At 56.6% G+C, this 18,456-nt stretch overlaps 1 protein-coding gene across 4 annotated transcripts in view; it reads right to left on the minus strand.

Moving 5' to 3' along the window:
• Positions 1 to 650: 650 nt before the first annotated feature.
• PACSIN1 (protein kinase C and casein kinase substrate in neurons 1) overlaps positions 651 to 18,456 on the minus strand; it is a 75,814-nt gene continuing 58,008 nt past the window's right edge. For 3 of the 4 annotated variants that reach the window (XM_017853664.1, XM_017853666.1, XM_017853665.1), the window contains exons 2-10: positions 9,381 to 9,506; positions 8,274 to 8,430; positions 6,876 to 7,111; positions 6,204 to 6,359; positions 5,915 to 6,090; positions 5,392 to 5,512; positions 5,168 to 5,295; positions 4,005 to 4,192; positions 651 to 3,472 (exon numbers count right to left, since the gene is read on the minus strand). In XM_017853664.1, the coding sequence (XP_017709153.1) occupies positions 3,363 to 3,472; positions 4,005 to 4,192; positions 5,168 to 5,295; positions 5,392 to 5,512; positions 5,915 to 6,090; positions 6,204 to 6,359; positions 6,876 to 7,111; positions 8,274 to 8,430; positions 9,381 to 9,443 (1,335 nt within the window). In that variant the 5' untranslated portion in view covers positions 9,444 to 9,506 and the 3' untranslated portion in view covers positions 651 to 3,362. Of the gene's footprint in view, positions 3,473 to 4,004; positions 4,193 to 5,167; positions 5,296 to 5,391; positions 5,513 to 5,914; positions 6,091 to 6,203; positions 6,360 to 6,875; positions 7,112 to 8,273; positions 8,431 to 9,096; positions 9,182 to 9,380; positions 9,507 to 18,456 lie in introns of those variants that run through there. The other variant, XM_017853667.1, reaches the window with a different exon arrangement.

Here is an 18,456-nt window from a genome sequence, read left to right on the forward strand (position 1 = left end):
TTTTCTTTCTTTCTTTCTTTCTTTTTTTTTTTTTGAGACGGAGTCTTGCTCTGTCTCCCAGGCTGGAGTGCAGTGGCCCGATCTCAGCTCACTGCAAGCTCCGCCTCCTGGGTTCACGCCATTCTCCTGCGTCAGCCTCCCGAGTAGCTGGGACCACAGGCGCCCGCCACCTCGCCCGGCTAGTTTTTTGTATTTTAGTAGAGACGGGGTTTCACCGTGTTAGCCAGGATGGTCTCGATCTCCTGACCTCGTGATCCGCCCGTCTCGGCCTCCCAAAGTGCTGGGATTACAGGCTTGAGCCACCGCGCCCGGCCGCTTCATTCACTCTTAATCCATGTGTGTGGAACCCTGAATGCCCCAGCTCTCCTGGTCAGGGCCTTTCACCAGGCACCCAGGACCTGAATGGGCCAGAGCTCCAGGAGCCTCCAGTATCACCCTCCCCAGTCCAGACATGACCCAGGCCCCTGCAGGGCGAAGGGACCAGGCCTCAGTGGCCCAGTCTATGGATGGTTGGCCAGGACAGCACCCAGCCCTGCTCAGACACCACCCCTACCCTCCTGCATCCCAACCACAAATAGCTCTCAGAGGGCTCAGAAACCTCCAGGGCTGAAGAAGGCGCACAAGACTCAAGATGACAATGCGCAGCCAGGTTGACACAATTCTGGATTTTATCCGCAGTCATACAATCACAACTGATATATATATATATTTGTATTTATATACCTTTAAATTACACAATCATGTACAAAACAGGTGCATTGCTGAGACCACAGCACTTCTCGGAGTTTCACAAGTGTCGGAACTAATGGGGTCAGGACGCCTAGGGCGGCAGACGGCGGGTGGTGGGGCAGCCCCGGTTCCTTACAGAACCAGGCCGCAGAATGGTGGTTAACTCGGGACAAAACACATTACTCGCCGAGCCCCGCCAGGGCGGGCCCGTGCAGCATCGAGGGTGCGGGCAGGGGCTACAGGAGGAGGCCGTGGGCATGGCAAAGGGCGCGGCCCCCACCCTTGGTGTTGAGTGTCCTGACACCAGCACTGGCAGGTAGGGCTGGGCCCTGGAGCTCAGGGGGACTTCCAGGTAGGAGACCCTCCTGCTCTGGGGCCCTAAAGAGCCTGGAGAGTGAGAGAGTGATCCCAAACAGGGCCCTGGAGGTGGCTGCTCAGGATGGAGGGGGTTTCGAGTCCCTGTCCTGGAGTGGGCAGCTAGAGTGCTAAGAGGGACAGGCTGGAGTCCAGCTGGGGCTGCAGCCCCTCCCCAGGTGCTGGGAAGCCGCTGGCACAGAGAGGGGGAGCCCAGGCCCCAAGATGCAGATTGCCAGCTTCCCACCTTTCCAAGGTAAGTGATGAGGGACAGAGGCCCCCTACCCCAGCTCCTGCCTGGGGAAAGGCTGGAGAGACTTCTGCGCTGGAGCTGGGAGGACTGCAGGCTTCCAAAAGCTTGCTTCAGGCTCTGAGGAGCCCAGGACACATCTCAGGCTTCCAAAAGCTTGCTTCAGGCTCTGAGGAGCCCAGGACACATCTCAGGCTGCAGCCAAGGCCCAGAGACCAGACAGTGATAAGGAAGGGGGTGCTGGCAGCAGGAAGGAGGTCTGCCTGTCCCTGGGGTGCCATCGCCCCTGGCCCTGAGGGAGGCCTGCCCCAGCTCAGGCCCCTGCCAGAGTGTCAGGACCCTCCGTGCCCACACGGAGAAGGTCAGAACCTTGAGGCTGGGGTCTACTACCTCCTAACAGTGGGCTGTTGGGAGAAGCAGCAAGAGCAAAGGAGGACTGAGGGGGAACAGGGCTGGGCTGGCTCTCTCTCTTTACCTGGAGGCCTAGGAGGCCAGATGTGCAGGAGGAAGGAGGGCATCTGCGGTCCAAAGGCCTAGAAGTGGCATCCACTGTAAGCAAGTCTCACCTGGTGCGGCAGGACTTCTCAGCTCCTTGCCCCAGAGGTCCCCAAGAGACTTTTCTTCCAGCTCCCCACCCTCATGGAGTTTTGTCCAACCCTGGTCTGCTTCCCAAGACCCCGTAACCCTCTCGTGTGGGAGAGGCTGGTACCTAGCACTCCGGCACTACTGCTCACCAACCAGCAGGTGGGCCCTTCGCTTCCACCCACCCCCAAAGGTCCTTTCACTCTGACCCAGGCTTGGAGAGATGGAAGGGCTGCCAGCAGGGGGAATGTTGTTCCAGGGGCCGTGGGGACAAGGAAGAAAGACATGTGACTATCTTCTTCTTGAGGGCCAGGGTTCCTCCTTTCTGCCAAACTCAGCTGCAGGTTCTCCCCTGATGTCTCAGGCTGGAGGCACCCATGGGGCCCTTGCAGGCTCCCCAGGCAGGTCAGAGAAGAGGAGAGATGGTTAGGCCAAGAGCTTTGCAGGTACAAGGCTTGGCCTCATGGAGGCTGATGTGGAACCCAGTGATTTTATGGTTTTTGGATGGACATGGAGGGAGCGTGGGAGGCCAGGGGGACAAGATGACCTGCTCCCCAGCAAATAGGAGGAGGCTGCTACTGTTGCTGGCTTTGCCATCAGTTTGGGGGTCCCCACCCTAGGCCAGGGGACTTATGAGAGGGGACAGGTCCTCTGCAAGTTGCTGAGGGGGTTTGGATCTGCTGAAGAGCCGATGCTCAAAGTGCTGATGGCTGGAAAGAAGGGCCTGGGTAACAGCATCTTGGTCCCTCTGATGGGCCTGGGGCTGGGAGGGCTGGCACAACCCGGGCTGAGAGCCTGCATGCCCTTCATTCACCCTCCTGTACCCCAGGGACACCATGACTTCCTCCAGCTCACCCCTCTTCCATGTCTGGGGGACCCCTGGAAACCTCCAGCGGGGAGGAGGTCCCACTGGGCCCAAGGGATGCAGTTAGGAGTAGAAGGATGCTCCCCAGGTTAGAGTGGAAGACTAAAGATGGGGAAGCCTCCCTTCCTGGGGTCTGGAGAGGAGGCCTTTGACAGCAGGGTGGTGGAGGAAGGGAAGCAGGGCAGGGGAGGAAGAAAAGGTTAGGAAACCAGGCCAGGGAATGGGACAGGTGCCGGCAGCCTGGAGTGGAGTGGGACGGAGGGAGTGAGGCAGGGTGGAAGGGTCAGGAGACATCTCTCAGGGCTCAGGAGTCTCTTTGGTGGAACCTAAAGAGCAGATGTTGTGATGTTGGGCCTGTTACCTACCCTGGGACCATCATCCCAAGCCCCAGCACCGCAGCCTCCAGGTGGCCCTGCAAATGCTCTGTCTCTGTATACTTTGTTTTGTTCTGTTTTGACTTTTAAAAAAATAAAAGCTTGATCGGAAAATATGTCTGGAACTCTATGGCGAGGGGAAGAAGATGAGAGTGGGAGAGGAGGGGAGGCAGTGGGGAGGAGTGAGGGGAGTATGGAGGGAGGGCCTCTAGATAGCCTCCACGTAGTTGGCAGGGTAGAGGCCCAGCTGCCCGCTGTCCAGCCGCCCACGGCACCAGCCCTGTTCATCCTCTTCGCCCAGCTTCGTGAGTTCGTCTCCTAGGAAAAAGAACACAGCGTGGGGGGTGCCTCAGAGAGAAGGCTGCCCCTCCCTCAACACACCAGTTGCTAGGGGAGCCCTCCAATACCCCCCTCCCGGTTACTGCACTGGGTCTTAGATTCTTGGGCCCTGCCCCTGGAGACCAGCCCCAGTTTCATGCCAACATTCACATGCCACCCTTGGCACAGGGGTCCTGGCCTACTTCAGCCACTCACCTAATCTGGGTGTCGGGTCCGCCCCCAAAATCAGACCTCGCATCCACACTATTCTCAGGTTCTGACTCCGCCCCTGGCACCAACCAATCTAAATCTTGCCCCCACTCCCATCCTGGGCCCAGGTCACGCCCACAACCCAGGCCACGCCCCATTTAGTTCCCTGCAAATCCTCGCAAACCGTCTTCAAATCCTGCCTCTGCCCCACCACATACCCAATCCAGGCCCAAGCGTCTCTTTCAGGCACCGCCCCTGCCCCACCACACACCCAATCCAGGCCCAAGCCTTGCTCAGGCACTGTCCCGCCCAGCCGCCCTACCGGCCTTAAAGCTGAGCTCGTCCTGCTCCTGGCCGTCATAGTCGTAGAGTGCCCGCACTCGCACTCCCTTGGAGTCGTCCTCAAAGGGGTTGGCACCTCCGTTGGCCTCACTGCCCCCAAAGGGGTTCCCACTCTCGTCGTCTGACCACTCGGTGGCGTAGGGTTGGCCTCTGTCGTAGCTGCTAACACTGAGATGAGGGAGGACCCAGCTTCAATGTCTCCCCGCACCACACCCCAAGGGCTAACCACTCCTCCTAATCAGAGCTCTGACCCTGAATTCTACCAAGTCTAGAGCAAGGATTGGCCACATAGGAGGGGTGACCTTCATGAGCTCTTTAAACAGATGTTTAAATGCAGGACCATTTGCGTTATTATTCAGCCCAAGAGGGAGAGGGCATTTAAGGGGACCTCAGGGCACGTCTGAGTCTTCATCCGGGAGGAAGAGTACCACCTAATGATTAAGAGCAAGGATCCTGGAGTCAGACCTCCTGGGTATCACATCTGGCTCTGAGGTTTATTAACTAGCAATGTGACCTTGGGCAAGTCACTTAACCTCTCTGGGTTTCAGTTTCTCCATCTGTAAAACGGGAATATTTACGCACTTGAACCGCGCTACACACAGCAGGTGCTCTAGAAGGATCCGCTATCACTATCTTTTAGAGAGGAGGCTTGGTTCCTATGATCTAGACCAGGGATCCCTAATCCTGGGGCTGCAGACAGTCTGTGGTCTGTTAGGAACCAGGCAGCGCAGCAGGAGGTGAGTGACAGGCGAGGGAGCATTATCGCCCGAGTTCCACCTCCTGTTATATCAGCCGCGCCGTTAGATTCTCATAAGAGCGCAAACCCCTATCGTGAACTGCGCATTCGAGGGATCCAGTTTGCACGTTCATTATGATAATCTAATGCCTGATGATCTGAGGTGGAACAGTTTCATCCCAAAACCACCGCCCTCCCATCGGTGGAAAAATTGTCTTCCACAAAACTGGTCCCTGGTCCCCAAAAGATTGGGGACCGCTGCTTTAGAGTGATGAACTACCACTCTCCTTTAGAGAGGAGACATAGTTGCTATGATCTAGACCATTTCTTGTCTTCTGAAGCATAACTCAGCTGCCCCAGAGTGTGGGTCCCTCTTGGCCCCAGGAAGCTCCACAGGAGGCACTCACCTGCCGCGGTCCCCAGCCTGGGATGTGGACTCTACTGCCCCAGTGGCATTGGTCAGCACCACTCCCTCTGCCTTCTTGGACTGTCTCTCCTTCTTGGTGGTGGTGTGAGGGAGGTCTGGGTTCCACTCCTGGTGGGGCCAGTGGAGCAGTCAGGCTGGGGGACTATGCCCTGAGGCACCTTTCAGCCTCTTCAGGCTCCCCTTCCCATCCCCACATATCCTCACCTCAAACTGGGGCCAGTTCATGGGCATGCCCGGGCCACTGGTGCTGCGGAACCATCTGAGGTCTTCCTGGGCGTCAGCCCCCCGGATGGCCTGCTCCAGCTCACGGTACACATGGATGTAGCTGTGCTCAGGGAAATGGGGGAGGTGGAGGGCACAGATTCACCATGGCCCCTTCTCATCCTTGGTGAGGGACCAGAGTCCACTCAGGGAAGCAGGGTGCTGGGCATGCTGCCCAGCCAGGAATCATGTGGGCTTTGCAAGAAGCAGCTCCGGGCATGCTCGGTGAACTCCCTTCTCCCTCCCACCTTAGCCATTCACCCATCACCCTGCATGGATTTCTAGAGTACCTAGTGTGCGTCAGCTTGCACCCAACAGCCCCTGTGTTTGAAGCCTCATCCCTCTTGACCCCTGCAGCTCTGCCTCCCCTTCCCGTCACTATGATGTAGGGCTGGGATGCCCTGCATGCCAGTCACACCATCTGCTGGCTGTGCCTGTGCCCTCGGTGCTTGCCATGCCCAGGTACCTGCTGTTCTCAGCCAGGTTGAGGTGCCGTTTGATGTCCAGCAGCACCTCCTTGAGGAAGACCAGCCGCTTTTCCTCGAATTGCTGGCACTGCTCAAACACCTGCTCCATGTTCTCCATGTACTGGGGTGTGGTCTTGCCCACATCTTCCAGCACTTTCTCGTACTTCTCCTGTGTCTGTGGGCACCAGAATGGAGAGAGGGTGACACCTAGCCAGGCCTGCAGCTCCCAGCCACCATCCTTTGCAAGGGAACCCCAGACCCCCTGCTGCCATCCCCGCCTGCCAGCACCTTCTGCACATCCTGCTTGCACTTGTCCACTTTGTCCTGCAGCTTCTTTTGTTGCTCAGGTGTGACCGATTGCTCCGTCTTGCTGTTCATCTCCCGTGTCATGGCCAGCTTCTCCTCTTTGCAAGCCAAATGGTAGGCCTTCTTGGCTGCCTCCAGCTGTGGGAAGTGGGGAATAGGGAGTAGGGTTTTCATCTGTGACCAGCAGCAAACATGGTCATCCATCAACTCCTCCCCTGCCCACTCCCTGGGAGCTGTGAGCCCACACTCTTAAGAGCCAGAAGGGATGCAGGCCCTGGCTCCAGGTGTTCAGGAGCAGCACTCCTCCATTTGTGGCTGTGTCTCTGCTTGGCACTGCCTGCTCCCCTGCAGATACCCTCCTGTCAGGCAGTGCAGTGCCCACCCCATCTGGGGAGCCAGGGGCCAATGTGCCCGTCTGCCCTGCTGGTATCTTTCCTGGGGACAGTGCCCTTTTGCCCATGGGTCTCCTTACCCAATGGGCACTGCCCACCCATCTGTGAATATTTCTTCCTGGAAGGCAGTGCTGCTCCCTTGTGGGCACAATCGTGGAGGGCAGTGCCCAGCCCACCCATCCATAGAAGCCCTCCTTGGGATCAGAACCCTCTGATCAGATGGGCCCACCTCACCCCACCCATGGCAGCACCCACTGAGCACCTCTTTCATCTTCTTGGCCCAAGGCTTCTGGGCCTTGCGGAAGCCATCTTCAGCCTCCTTCGTCTCCTTGAAGCCACCCATTATCTGCTTGTGATAGGCGTCCTTCTGCCAGTTCTTCACCTTCTCCAGGTCTTCATTCAGCAGGTTGTTCTTCACCTCCTGGTGCAGCTCGCTCACCTTGTCTGCCTCCGTCATTATGGCACCCCAGGCCCGCTCCAGGCTGCCATACTGTGGGCCTGAGGGAGTGACAATAGGTCACAGGAACCTCATTGCCCCCTGCCCAGAGGCCCCCCTCACACCTCCCTTCTCTGAGGCTTTTCCCTTCCTGCCATAGCAACAGAAATGCCCTCCTCTGCTCTACATGGCCCCATCCTCTAGGGCCCACATCAGCCACTATCTCCAGGAAGCCTTCCCTGACTGCTCTGCCCTCCTGCCATGGCCTGCAGCCCTCGCTGCATTCTTCTCACAGTATCTGCAGCTGTACCTCCCTCCTCCTTATCTCTCCCGTCAGCGTGTGAGCCCCACAGAGTGGGGTCAGAGGGGGGCAGCCTGGACCCTGTGAGCTCTGACAAGCCCAGCACAGCGCCAAGCACACAGTAGGTGCTCTAGGAATGTTAGCTGAAGCTTGTGACAGATGCCAGGAGGCCATTGGGGACCAGTCATTCCACATTGACTTGTTGTTTGTGTACTGGCACCAGCTCTGTGCAGGGCACTGTGCTAGGTGGTGCAGGCCCAGCCCCTGCTCTCATGGGGTTTAGAGTATACTGCAAGAGAATAACATGAACAAGTATATGTAAACCGCAACTTGAAACTGTTCTAGATTAAAGGAACCTGAAGACACTATGCATAGAGGCAATGTGCGACTGCGCTAGATCCCGGACTAGCAAGCACAATTGTTATGGTAAATGTGTGTATGAGTTGTATTACATGTCCCAAATTTGATAGTTGAACTCTGGTTACATAAGCAAATGTTCTTGTTCTTAGGAGATACATAAAGAATTTAGGGGTAAACAGGAATAATGGCTCCAGCTTACTCTCAGAAGGTTCGGAACATATGCATATCAATAAACAGTCGGTGACAAAACAAACGTGAGGCCAGTGAGTCTGGGGGAAGGGTGTGTAGGAATTCTGTGTGCTACTGTTGCAGCTTTCACAAAGTTTGAATTATTTTAATATAAAAAAGTGTTTTGCTTTTTTTTTTTAATCCAACCTAAAGTTGTACAAAATACAGATGACCAGGTAGGCCTGGTTTGATCTAGGAGGGAACAGCGCCTGAAAAGGTCCTGTGGCTGGTAGATGCAGGGCATGGTGCATGCAAGCAGCCGGGGCTCCCAGGACCCAGACCGAGGGGGCCGGTGACGGCCGGGGGGCGCGCACGATGTGCGCCTGGGGGAGCACCTTTCTCGATGAGCTGGCGCCAACGCTTGGCCCAGTCCGTGAGCTGCTGCCCGTACGCCTTCTCGATCTTGGCGCGCTCCTGCACGCAGTTCATCAGGTCGTTGCATAGACGGTGGCCGTCATCGATGCGCTTCACCGTCCGCTTGTAGTTCCCCACCTGGCGGCCAAACAGCAAACACCACTCCCGCGGGTTCCTAGCGTCCCCTGCCCCGCCCGCCGCAACCAGCACGGCCACGCCCACTGTCTCCCGCCCCCGCCGTCCCGCCCACGGCCTCCGGCCCCGACCCCGCCCCCAGCCCCGCGGCCCAGCCGCAACGCACCAGGGAAACTAACTTTCGGAGGCTCCAGCACCCTGCGCCAGGCCCCACCGTCTACACGCACCCTCACCCCAATTTAAACATGATTTCCTCGCTGCCACAAAATGCAGAAGGATTTTTAGAATTTGGACTTGGGCTGGAATGAATTATTCATTTTGTTTTTGCGAGTTAAATCTATTATATTTATATAGAGTCATATAAGCGTTGAGTTGAGCTGCAGCTTCTTGACATAATATTATGTTTTGTAGACATCTCATTAAACGCTTATTAATTTAGGTTTGGCAGTTTTCGTCTTGGGTTTTGTGAGCCAATAGCAATTTTTTCCCTCCAGGTCTCAAATATTTCCGAAGGTTCTGAAAATGCTAGCTTCTGGCCGCGCCTTAAGGGGCCCCGTGGGGCTCTGGGAGCTCACTCCCTCTCTCTGTGTCCAGCGCTCCACCCCTGCCCACCTCAGCATCAGGGGCGAGCGAGGGAAACAGGAACAGCTGGGAAAGGCTGTGCCGTACCTGCCTGATGGAAGTGCCAGAGTCACAAAGGGCCTGTTCCCACATTGTGAAATGCCACAGGCTCTCTCTGGGGCAGCTGTGGGGAGAGAGGGGCTCCTGGCTCAGTGGGCAGTGCTCTTGGGCCACTTCATGACTACCGCTGCCTGTTGGACACCCAGGGCTTTGGAGGGGCCTGGGGGACTGGGGAGTGGGGCCTGAGGTCATGGGGTGAGTAATAGGGGAGCCTGGCCTCCAAACAGCCAGGCTGTCTGGTCCCCAGAACCTGGAGATCATGACAGCCTCACCTCCCAGAAGCTGTCGGTGGTCTCCTCTGGAGCCAGTGAGGCCTCATCGTAGGAGCCGGACATGGTGTAGCCGCAGGGGGATGGACAAGTGCGGAGCTGCGGTTAGCAGGCTCAGCTGCTCATGCACTGGGAGGGCAGGAGAGAGATCCATGGAGATGAGAGAAGGGCCTTCCACCCTTTGCCCTATTCCAGTCCTGGGTCCCCAACCCGATGGGATGGAGCTCCATGGGAGGAGGCTTGCATTAGGATGTCAGCTTCCTGTCCAGAAACTAGCTCGCCAGACCTAGAGTAACCCCAACAGTCGCCCTGTAGCACCCTCATGCCCAACTCCCCATCCCTCCTCCTTCCCCCTCCCTCGAATCCATCCTCTAGCTCCAGTATGAGCACCTCCACTCAGAAGCCAGCCCCAGCCCCAGCCCCAGCCCCCAGAGCTGGTTCTGTCTCCTGGACTGTTGGAGCCCAGGCTCAGCGCCTCCTCAGTTATCTGAGCCCTGGGACCCTGTAAATGCCCTTCTGGCTGCCCTTGCTGCCAACCTCAGGAGCCCCCATTAGCTCCTTACAAATCTCCTGGGAATCCCGATGTGTGGTGTCCTGGCCCACAGGTCACGCCACCAAGATCTCACAGGTCACACCACCAAGATCTATGGGAGCATCTGGGGTGGCTGTGTCTGCCCTGGATCTGTCGGCAGGCATCACGGTTATCCAATCTAGGCCGTGCGCTGCCCCAGGGCCGCGGTGGGTACTCCCCTCCTCCCCTCCCCCAGCCAGGCCTCGCTGTTACCCCAGGCAAGAATGGCTCAGTAGTCAGGAGCCAGGACTCAAGAGGGCCAGGGGCCTGGTTTTCAAAGAGGCAGCAGAGTCCAGGCTGGGCCTGGCCCGGCTATGAGCTGCCAGCCTCTAGCTGGATCCCGGCACTAGGGGACACCTTCTTGCTTCTGCACTGCAGTCCCAGGACTATGAACCCTGACAGTGTGGATGCTCAGGGAGGGCTGGCCTCTGCAAGATTCAGCCCAACCTGGGGGTCCAGGGAACCCCCAGCCCTTACCAGCAGCTGGCTCTCAGGCTCAGGGCAGGGGCAATAACATGTAAGAATGGTTGGCTGAGGATGTCCCTTGCCCTAAGGTTCCCCATCTGTCCGGGGCCTGGGGCTCTTTCCCAGTAATAACCCCGTATTGCCTCTTGCACCCCTCAGGCATCTAAACGTATTTTGTTCCCTCCCTTTTAGAAGAACCACAGACAGACTTTCCCATAAACTCATGCACAGTGGGGGTGGGTGAGAGGGAGGACGGCTGGATTTCATCAAGGGACAAAGAAATGAGTCTGAATTTTTCTTTTCTTAACTTGGCACTTTTCACTTATAAAGCAGTACTTGCTTCATAAGGAACATTCTAAATTTAGATACAGAGAAGTAAAAAGCAGGGATGTTTAAGGAAGCATGGTCAGCCAGGTGAGCTAGGTATCCCTGGGGCCACAGTCCCTTCTAGAACCCTTAATGTCACACAGAACTCTGCCCCGACCCCTGGTAATGCATAGCTGCCAGTGGGCTGGTGGGGGGTGGGCAGGAGTTGGGTGGAGGGTAGAGGCATTCCTCGTGGGAACAAAGGTAGAACCCGAGCCATTTGTCTCTCACCCACGGTAATGGGAAAGTAACTTAATACCATACAATTGTCATTAATACAATTATGGGGTACACACCCTTCACCCAGCAACACCACTTCTAGGAATTTACTTCCAGTCAGTCAGCCAGATGATGCACAAGATTATTTACTACAGTACTGCTTGTAAACGCAAAAGGCCGGAAACAGCCCAAATACCTGTCCACAGAGGGCTGGGTCAGTAAGTTATGGTGCAGGCCTGTCTTGGAAGCTCTGCTCCTGAATGGAACCTTCCCCAGACCACATCACTAAAGCAAAAAGAGCAAGGTGTTGACCGTGTGGCTGGGAAAATACACAGGTAGGGAGTGTCTTGGGAGGACCACAAGAGAAACTGGTGATGGCGACTGTCTTCAGGGAATGGGGTGGCCAGGGTACGCAGGGGGAGGGAGACTTTTCTCTGTAGGTCCTTTCGTGCCCTTTTAATTTTGCCTCATGTGCATGAATTTTTTAATGTGCCTCGTGTGTATATTTTTGAAACCCTCCGGCCTGTGTTGGGGGAGAGCTGAGGGAGCTGGGAACCAGGATGGAGGGTGCTGTCAGCCTGGAGGGAAGGGACAGTGCAGCTGAGACCTGGTATGTCAGGCCAAAATGCCCGATGGCTGAGACCACTCTCCACCTCGTCCAGAAAAGGCCAGGCCCAAGGCTCTTGGAACTTGCTGGGGTCCACCCTTGGTGTTGGCAGGTAATGCGTCTTTGCAGCTTCCAGCTGAGGGAGCATGCGTAGTGGAAACAGCTCCAACCTCGGGGTCCCTGCTCTGCTACCAACCTGCTGTGTGGCCATGGGCAATTCGCAGGCCTTTCTGGGAAATGAGGATGATATGACTGACTGAAGGATTAGATGAGGTGGTTAGTGTCCAGCCCATGGCAGACTCCAGGCCCTCCCAACTCCAGCCTCAGTTCTGACCCACACAGGGGTGGGCTCAGGAACTAGAGCCAGGAGACAGTGTGTGGACCTCTGTATCATGTGGCTAGACACACGTTCCCACCCCACCTCTGCCTCTTCCAAACTAGCCTCACACCCCCACCCTGGGGGCAGGCAGGAGGCTCAACTCTGGACAAATGCCATGTCCTTCTTGAAGGGCAGTTGGCACCTGCTGTCACGAAAAAGGCTGCATCTCTCACCGTCAGAAAGGGATGTGGCTGGCACCTGGCACTCCCTGTGGGCACACTCGACATGCTCTTAACCTTCCTCAACCTTTCAAAGGGGCACGAGGCCCATCTGCCTTCTCTCACCAGTGGCTGTGAGGCTAACTCAGCCCTGAAGACCCTTTAGTGTCTCAATAAGTGACAGCTGGCATTGATTGGGCACGTACCATTCACATGTCGAATCTACCTCCTCTAATCCTCACCACAATCTGACCAGGCAGATTCTGCTGTCACCCCACACTGTAGCTGAGAATCCAGGGACTCAGGGATGTAACAGGGACAGAGCTTGTCCAGGTACCAAGGGGAGAAGTGAGCCCAGGGCATCACAGCATCCATCCCTGCGTGATCTTATGATTTAAGGCTGTCACAGCAATGACAGTGGCCAGCAGGCAGTGAGGGCCGAATGTCCCACACACAGTGCACAGCACTGCATGTGGGAGTTCAATGAATAGACAACGGCCGTGTGACATGGGAACTGCTGTTACACTGAGCAGCGAAGTAACCTGCCAGAGGTTGCTAAGTGTGATGATTAATTTCAGGGGCCAGCTTGATGGGATTAGGGGATACCTGGAGAGCTGGTGAAGCATTATTTCTGCGTATGCCTGTGAGGGTGTTTCGGAAAGAGGCTGGCAGTGTAATCAGTGGACTGAGGAAGGAAGATCTGCCCTCATGCAGTGTGGGTGGGCACCACCCAATCGGCTGAGGGCCCAGAGAGAAGGAAGAGGCAGAGGAAAGGTGAGTTCTGACTCTCTTCTGGAGCTGACACGCTCCTCCTACCCCTGGACATCAGATCTCTAGGTTCTGTGGCCTTTGGACCCAGGGACTTTGCATGAGCAGCCCCTGCGGTCCTCAGGCCTTTGGCAGATTGAGAGTTACCCCACTGGCCCCCCAGTTCTTAGGCCTTTGGACTTGGAGCCATGGTACTGGCCCATCTGGCTCAGCAGCTCACAGACGGCGTAACATGGGACTTCTTCGCAATCATGTGAGTCAGCTCCCCTAACAAATGCCCTCTCATCCATCCTTTTCTACCTTCCTATCTATCCATCTGTCATCCATCCATCCATCCATCCACCCATCCATCCAATTGGTTCTGTCTCTCTGGGGAGCCTAATACACACAGCCTGGGAAAGGTGCAACTGGGACTTGAGCCCAGCGTCCAGATCCAGAGCACACACTCCTGACCACCACACTATCATTACATAGAGAGGTGTTGACATTAACATTGGTTATCACTAGCTAGCATTTACCGAGTGCCTACTGTGTGCTAGGTACTGCTCTAGACGCTTTATGTGTGCCTTATTTTCATTTACAGATGGGGAAACTGAGGCACAGAGTGATTAAAATAGTGCACCCATGGCCTTTGAGACAGTAAACAGCAGAGCTGGGATTCAGTCCTCGCTCCAGCCAAAGCCCCTGCTGCATGGCCCCTGCTGAGCCTCATTCCCCGGGACCCCCGAGGGAGAGCAGAAGCAAGGCTTACTGAGCACTTCCTCAGGACAGGCCCTCGCACCCAGCACCTCATTCATTCTCGCAGCAGTCCTCACAGGCAGGGGCTTTCTCTTTTTCTTCTTGCGGAGACCAACACTCAGAGAGGTAAACCAAGATCACACGGCTATAGGATGGCAGAGTGAGGATTGACCCTGGGGCCTGTGCAGCACAAAGTAGGATTACAACCCAGACTCTGGAGCCAAATAACCTGGATTCGAACCCTGGCTCTCGCATGTATGGGCTGTGAGACTGCGTGGATCTCTTCCTCTTCCCAGGCCTCGGCGCCCTCATTGGTAAAATGGGCTGTTGCAAGGATTAAATGGAGCACTAGACCTCGGGCCACTGGACCGCGCCTGACACACGGTGAGCTTTCCATGAGTGTCGGCACTCACTCTCCATCCACCACTGCCGTTGCCTGTAGTGGGGGCAACAGCTCCATCTCGGGTAGCCCTCTCTTTCTGTGGAGCCAGGAAGGGTCTTGCCTTTCTTGTCCATGAGGATGATGCAGCCTGTGAAGTGCCGAATGGGGGGTGCAGGGCTCTGGAGCCAGCTCCCCCAACTGCTACCAGTGAGATGTGGGCCAAGTCTGTAATGGAGGCCTCAGTGACAAAGGAGCCCCAGGGTAAAAGCGTCTCTCCTCAGGCCCAGGCATCTCCTGACAGCTGCCTCTAGGAGAACCTAGAAGGCAGGGCCCTCAGCTGTGTTCCACCTACTCCTGGCTTGAGGAAGGGACAGAGGAATTAAGAGCATGAGCCCAGAGAGGCCAGGCCTGGTGTGGTCCAAGGCGCTGTGTGGATTCCTACCTCAGCGGTCACCAACCACAGGCCTGGGAGTCACCCAGCTGCTCCCAGACACCAGCAGGTCCTGAGCCTCCACCTCCTGCCTGTCCTTGCCATATTATTCTCCACAGCCCTCGTCACCAGCAGACACGCCATCCACAGCACGGCATTCATCACGTTGCATGTCCTTCTTCCCACAGGAATGTCACTCAGTCCGGTCAGCGGTGTTTATCTGTCTGGTTCTCTACCGTATTCCCAGCATCCAGTGTAGTGCTGGCCATATAGTATGTGCGCAGTGCACTTTTGTTGAATGAATGAATGAATAAATGCCAAGGACGTTCTGAACATTCACTTAATAAACCGCAGAAATGATGAATTTTCTATCCCAGAGCCAGACACAGCTACCTGCACACAGTGGGCACCCAGCCAATGTTGACAATGATGATGATGATACAACCAGAGCCAGGAGCCAGGAGGAGGCCCCGAGTCCCACCCACCTTCTGTCTCCAGGCCGGGCTTCTCCTGGAGATCCCTTCCCTCCTCTTGGCCAGCCCTCAGGGCCCGGTTCCAGGGTCTCCTCTTCCCTGTGGTCCCAGGACCATCCTGCCCTCAGCATGGCGCCCTCCGTCCTCAGGGGTGCTGCAGCACGCAGGCAGCATCGACGACACAGCAATTTTGAGTGCCTACTGCGTGCCATTGTGAGCACCTCCTCACACGCTTTATCTCCAAACCTCACAGCCCACTGAGATGGCTGTTGTCTTCCCTAGTCTACAGACGAGTACCTGAGTCTCAGAGAAGTTAGATACCTTGTCCAAGGTCACACAGCAGGGAGGAGTCAGAGCCAGACTCAGACCCAGGGATGGTCCTTCCCCTGCCCCTGCTCCCAGCTCTCTGTGGGTGTCACTCCAGCCCTCCTGGCCTAAGGCCTTCTCCCCTGCCCGGAACAGGCTCAGCTCAGGGACAGGGCCATGGAGAAACCAGAGCTGCCTGCCTCTCCCCCAGGGTCTCAGGTCCCACAGACATTCCCAGCAGTGCCCCCCCAACCCACCCCTCGCCTCACCCAGAGATAGACCGACAGGCTCACAGCGCCTGGCCTGGGGCCACACAGGGCCTCTGAGCCATCTCTGGGAGCTGGGGCTCCGAATGCAGCAGGGAGGATTCAAGGCAGCTGAGATGCACCGCGTCCACTAGAGCCTCTGCCCCTTTGCTCATGTCTCCCCATAACCCAGCCTAGAGCGTATGCCATCCTCCCTCCTGTCACTCACCCCTCCCCCAGAAAAAGCCTGCTTCCCTTCAAGGGCCAGCTCAGTCCCTGTCCCTCCAGGAGGCCTTCCCCAAATACCCCAGCCCTCACCTACCCCTCCCCTCATCTGACACCAACCCTGTGGTGCCATTCTTAGGCATGCTCTGCCCTAAACAGTCTTGCTGGTTCAGGAGTGGCAACCTGGTGTCCCAAAAAGTCGATTAGCACAATAGTTAACAGCACCAAGGGGCCAGACAGAATGTCTGGAGATGAGGTTCAAATCCCGGCTCTGCCACTGACCTTGGCAAGTTAGTTCAACTCTCTGTGCCTCAGTTTCCTCATCTGCAAAATGGAGGTGATGATAGCACCTACCCCATGGGATTGGTGTAGCAGGAAATGAGTGCACATAAGGTCCAGAGTTCACCTGCAGTATTATGGGTATTAACAAGTACAGAGTCTTCATGACAGGAGCCTCATCTCTCTGGATCACCTGGCTCCCCTTCTCCCCTCCTCAGCTAACACCCCCAGAGTCCTTCCAGGGACTGTTGGGCCTCACCTGGGACCTTCAGATATGCAGGTCCCCCATGAAAGGAAGATCTCAGGCCTGGCTTCCTCTTGCTTTCTCTTTGGGTCTGAAAACCAGTCCCCTGGACCTCCATCCCTTCTAACCTGGGGTGTTCTAGGCAGTCCCCAAGGGGCCTGCTCATTAGAAATGATGATCCCAAGGTGAGGAGGAAGGAGGAGGATGGAAACACAAATAGGGAGACTCAGGGAGGCAGAGCTCAAACCTTACTCAAGGTTGGAGGGCTCCAGAGAGGCCCAGGGCAGAGGGGACCAGGTGGGCTCATCCCAGCTAGGAAGGGACACAAGGCACCCCTTGGTGGCCCACCTGTGAGACCAGGCCTCAGACACAGCCTCAGGCACCCCAGCCTCTGTGGCTGGCCCCTCCTCCTCCCTAGCCCACTCCTGGTCTGACCTTTCACCCTTCACCATCCCTGTGCTCTCCCTTCCTCCTCTGGCCACCCTCTTAAGAGCCCAGACCCTCTCTCTCTCCTCCCAAAATCACCCCAAAAGCCCACATCCCTCCCCTGCTTTCAAGTCGAGTAGACAAGACACCATTTTGCACAGCCCACATCTTTAGAGGGCCTCTAAGCCTGTTTCAGGTGGGGCAGGTTCATCAGGGAATAAGACCAGCCCTTCCCTCATGGAGCTTACACTCCAGCACAGGCAAAAAGCCAAGAAGCAAATATAATAAATATCACCACATTAGGTGGTGACAACAGTTCAGAGAAAACTCAGCCAGCGTGAGGGACAGGGCAAAGGGTAGTGGAGAGCCACTGGAAGGTGGTGTATATATACCCCAGCTCCCCTGCCCTCCTGGACTGAGTCAAAGGTGTGTTCAAAATCTCTCCCAGAGCTCCCCAACTGGAGTGAGCTGAATTACCTGCAGTGGTAACTTGCTTGGTAAAGCACCCTGTTTTGGCTGCCTATTTCCCCGTCTCATTTCCCCACCCTCAGTGTTTCTGTGGGCCACCTCCTAAATGAATCATATCCTTGTCTTGGGGTTGGCTTCTGGGGGAGCCCAGAGTGAGATGCCCACAGATGGGGAGGCAGGGGCAGGAGCTTTTTGGGAAGGCAGGACCCCCTCCTGTCTGCTCTGGGGCATCTCTTTTCTCAAGACCAGTTAGCACACACTTGGCTGCTCTGCGGGGATGCGTCTGTCTGTCCTGTGCCCACTGCCTCTGTGGCTGCCTAGAGAGCAGGGGCCACGCCGCCCTCTCTGTCGGCAGCACTCCTGGTGGGAGCGCAGCACGTTTTTGCAACACAGGGAACACAGGGATGAGTTCCGACCAGGAAGAAGGGGCCGTGGCCCTCCCACTTCAGTGGCTTGTGTTGGGGTGCTTGCGGCTCGCTCTCTTCCCGGGCCTGGCCTGGCAGAGCTGCTGTGGCCACAGCTGGAGTGGAGAAAAGGAAGACGTGCGGACCCAGGGCAGGCCCAGCTTCCTGTCTGACCCAATGTCCCTGAGGCAATGGCCCAGGTAGGTGGGCATCATCTTCCCCTGTGAGGACGGAATCATAGGCCCCCACGACAGCACAGACGCTGAGCCAGCCCCCGAGGGAGACACTCCTGGCTTTACACTGCAGCCCTGATTCTCAGGGTGCAGAGCTGGGCTATAGCAGTGAATAAGACAGAAAACCGCCTCCCTTGTGGGGCTGACATTATAGAGGGGCTGAGCAGGCAAGAAACGAGATAAATAAGTGGTAATCAAGGATGTTAGAAGGTGACAAGGGCTGTGAAGGAAAGCAAGGCAGGGGAGGGGACAGGGAGGGAAGATGGGGGAGAGGAGTGGTGCTTTTGTTTGCAGGATGGTCACAGAAGGTCATTCTGAGCAGGTGGCCTTGGAGCAAAGGCCTGAGGGAGATGGGGAGGGAGCCAGGCAGAGCACTCAGGCAGCCTGAACAGCCCGTGCAAAAGCCCTGGGGCAGAAGCTGGCTGCCAGGGTTGAGGAGCAAGGGGGTCATGTGGCCTGCGCAGAAGAGGGAAGGGGAGGGGTGAGGCTGAAGAGGTTGAGGGAGGGGACTGGGGAGGGCCTTGTAGGTCGGAAGGAGGCCTTTAGCAGAGTGACATGGAGCCACTACAGGGTTTGGGAAGAGGTGGGATGTGATCTGGCTTCTGTTTTAAAGGATCTATGGCTGCTGGGGGAAGAGCAAACCACGGTGGGGCAGAGTGGGCAGGGAAGCTCTAGGAGGTGGCTGCAGTCCCC

Source organism: Rhinopithecus bieti, unplaced genomic scaffold (assembly GCF_001698545.2).
Source record: "Rhinopithecus bieti isolate Rb0 unplaced genomic scaffold, ASM169854v2 scaffold_36553, whole genome shotgun sequence".
NCBI classification, from domain to species: domain Eukaryota; kingdom Metazoa; phylum Chordata; class Mammalia; order Primates; family Cercopithecidae; genus Rhinopithecus; species Rhinopithecus bieti.